We start from the raw sequence: 3,782 nt of genomic DNA on the forward strand, positions 1-3,782 counted from the left end.
GGCGCACCGCCGCAGCACCCACAACGGGCGGCGGCCCTATTTCCCGCTATATATACTCGCGCGCACACATCGGTCATACGTACTCGACGCTGCCTCCAGTCCATAGTCACACACCACCACCACCTTCCCCCCAAGCGAGCAAACACTTAATCATGGCGACTCTGCGGCGGTGCTCCGGGCTGCTGCTCGCGGTGGTGGCGGTGGCGCTGGCGGCGGGGATGGCGGCGGCGCAGGGGCCGGCCGGCGCGCCGGCGCCGGCGGCCGGGTTCAGCTCGGAGTGCATGACCGCGGTGCTTAACATGTCCGACTGCCTGCCGTACGTGGAGAGCGGGAGCAAGACGCGGCACCCGGACACGGCCTGCTGCCCGGAGCTGGACGGCCTGCTGCAGTCCAACCCCGTCTGCCTCTGCCAGCTGCTCGCCGGCGGCGCCGACTCCTACGGCATCAGCGTCGACTACAAGCGCGCCATGGCGCTGCCCGGCGTCTGCCGCCTCACCGCGCCGCCCCTCAGCGCCTGCGCAGGTAATGTATCCTTCGCTTCTTTTCTGCCGGCGCCTTCCTCCATACTGTCTCGTACTACTTCCTCTGTACCGAAATACTTGTATTTCGGAGAACTGCTCCCAACTACAGAGGTAGTACCACACATTTCGTGCTTATACTGTACATCGACGAAGGGCAAAAGTATTTACAAGGCTCACTGATCTGTCTACGCAGAAAAGAGATTTCATCTTCAAGCGGGTGATAATAGAATATGGAAAATCGTCAATTATTTACCCATGCCAATCTGTAGTTCTGTACTCAACCAGGAGTAGCCTAGTGAAAGAGTACTAGGGTCTAGTAATAACCTTGTCAGCGTATTATTTGTCCAACCTAATGGCACTACTCACTCTTTTCCGGTTTATAGGGCTTATCTCAAAATTTTAGTTTTCTCATTTTATAAGTCTCAAGGTTGTTCTCCATCACATGTTCAGATTGCAAGATGCAATAAATCATTGCATGCAAGTATTAAGAGAAAATCGATCAATGCATGTACTTTATGCATGCATGCATTACAATTAATGCATTGATAAACACAACTTTTAAGAAAACAAACGTATTAATTGAGTGATTTTGCAAACTACAAAAATTATTTCATCACTAACCATCTACCTTGATTGGTGAGATTTGCGAATTAAGCCATATAAACCGGAAAGGAGCTAGTATGATTTAGCAATCGAATTTCATCGAATTATCCTCGCAGAAAAGAACACATTGAATTCTGGATGTACTACAGTATCAGTCTTACTTATTAACAGAGACATGAAAATGCAGCTTTTGGAGTCCCCGTGGGGCCTTCTTCGGCGCCATTAACAGGAGTCTCTCCATCCGCTACAGGGCCACAGATGCCTGGTAAGTCAGCCATTACTACTCTGCTTCGCCTTGGTTCTTCAGTCCTTTTTACTTTAGCAACTACTCTCTCCGTTTGGAATTACTTGTCGCAGAAATGGATGTATCTAGATGTATTTTAGTTCTAGATACATCCATAACGGAGATAAATAATTCCGAACGGATAGAGTATTACTATTACTAGTGCTCTTTTTTACCTCAAAGAATTGCTCTTACCATGCGTTCTGTTTATAATCTTGTGCCTCCTGCAGAGAACCCGCCATCCGCAACGCCGTCCAAGTCCAAGTCCCACGCCCCGGGCCGCCTCACCGGCCGCGGCCTAGTCGCCCTCGCCGCGCTGCCGCTGACGATCACGGCCGCCGCCATGTTCTAGGGCAGCAAGAGTTCGCGGACGTGTGGCGTTGTGCCGGTCTCACACGCTTGGCCCGACGAGATCACATTCTTCTCCATTCTTGCCTCACATTCTCTACTGGTGTACACGAGAGATTATTTTTCTGGTTGATCCATTCCTTGTCGCAATTACTTTACCTGTGTGTAATCTGCTAGAGACGGTTGACAGTCTGTGTATTACGTAGCTTTGCATTGCTGCTACCACATTTGATTCTTTATATATATATATATATATATATATATATATATATATATATATATATATATATATATATATATATCATCGCCAATTTTCGTACTACGCCGTGGTCTACCTGGGTCCTGAATGGGATCACGTGAAGTGCTGGCTGATTTGAGCATTGATGATACGGGAGGGGACTTGGGGGAATGGTGTTGTGCGGTGTGGGGGAAGAAGCATTGGGATCGCCGTCGGGGGACGGTGGGCAAAGCCATCATGACACCGGCACCGACGGATCTACTATCAGCGCTGTTTGATTCATCAATGCTAAGATTCGTCCCCATTCAATTCCTCAACGGTTGCCCTGCCATCTACTATTACCAACCACTTCACTAAATACTCAAAAACTAGATGGAGGGAGGGGCATGAAATATAATTTGGGACACGCATATGGGCTGATAGATAATTTGGATCGGACAGCTAATTTGGGACACACACATTTAGAGCATCTCTACCGATCCCTAAAACCGGTTAAAGAAGTAAAAAAAAGAAAATCGATTTTAAGGGTTTATTAAACCGAATCTAGCCTATCCCTGCTAGCTATTTATTTGTCTAAGCACACCGTAGTACTAGTACTGTCATCGCCTGACCGCAACATACCGCCGCCGGTGTGCTGCATTGCAGGTGTCAACGAAATGCATGAGCCAAATGTAAGCTATAGAAAGTTACGTTTACTAAATCATTAATAACATGCATTGTCGTGTCCGTCCATTTTAAATATTGTGTGACCGTGTTAGAAATGTAAAACACGCAGTTCCTAAACAAAATGAAAGTTTTATAATTTTCATTGGGCTGGTTGATCGCGTGTGTCACCATGTCCATTCATTTATCGGACAGAATAATAGAAATTTATGCAACTACTACGGAGAGTAATTAACAATATGTAGTATCATCAAATAGCTTCATACCACACGTGGTTTCTTTGCATCAGACAACAATGTTGCCAAATGGTGGAATAATCTTCATGAGTGGACTGACTAATGGAATAGAACCCACAGACATACAATTTCTTGGATATGCCTGTTGCGAGGTTTGTGACAAAAACATAGTTTTGCATGAAGGTAAAACTAATGAATCAAATACATTTGAGTAGAGTTTTGTATAAGTGGGAATATAAGCATCATGCCAAATTAGTCTTCCTCCAAGTGCACATAAATTTGGTTGTACAATGAGATTCCAGAGTCATTACAGTACCGATAACTCAAAAGACCATCTTACTTCCACAATGCTTGTACTGTATAATACTTGTACAAGTATTTCCTGTTGCTCCACCTGCCCGTAGCATCGACTGGCATTAATGCCCAATTAACCTCTCAATCAATCACTCTTAGCGATTGAACTTAACATCCGACGTGCGCCGTACAACCGAACGAACCGAGGTCGCATTGTCCATCGCCTCCGTGCAACCTAACGGACAGAGGAGGTGTTGTCCGTCTCGTCGCGTCACTGGAAACACAACGTAGTCGCCATGGCAGTCCAAGCCCCCGCATCAGTCGAGGCGCCGCCACGTGAGGCTGCCAAGGAACGAAAGCAAGGTCATGACTCGCGAGCATTCAGTGTTCTAGGTTTTTCAGTTTTCTATCACGCAGGAGCCTGGTACAGGCTCCGTAGGCCCAATTCAATCAGAGATGCCAACAAAAAAACACGAGAGCAGCGGCCCGATAAGGCTAGCATTCGTTCGGCTGGGAATGAACGTGGACGTCCGATCGACGCACGGTTAAGAGACAATCATATGGCCAGGAAAGTAGATCAAACTAAGATCGAATGG

At 46.9% G+C, this 3,782-nt stretch overlaps 1 protein-coding gene across 1 annotated transcript; it reads left to right on the forward strand.

Moving 5' to 3' along the window:
• Positions 1-1,977, forward strand: LOC125545127 (non-specific lipid transfer protein GPI-anchored 12-like). Its single transcript, XM_048709002.1, has 3 exons — positions 1-522; positions 1,312-1,389; positions 1,638-1,977. The coding sequence occupies exons 1-3, from the start codon at positions 153-155 to the stop codon at positions 1,757-1,759; spliced, it is 570 nt and encodes a 189-aa protein (XP_048564959.1). The 5' UTR covers positions 1-152; the 3' UTR covers positions 1,760-1,977.
• Positions 1,978-3,782: the final 1,805 nt, after the last annotated feature.

The sequence above is a fragment of the Triticum urartu genome, chromosome 3 (genome assembly GCF_003073215.2).
Source record: "Triticum urartu cultivar G1812 chromosome 3, Tu2.1, whole genome shotgun sequence".
Lineage (NCBI taxonomy): Eukaryota > Viridiplantae > Streptophyta > Magnoliopsida > Poales > Poaceae > Triticum > Triticum urartu.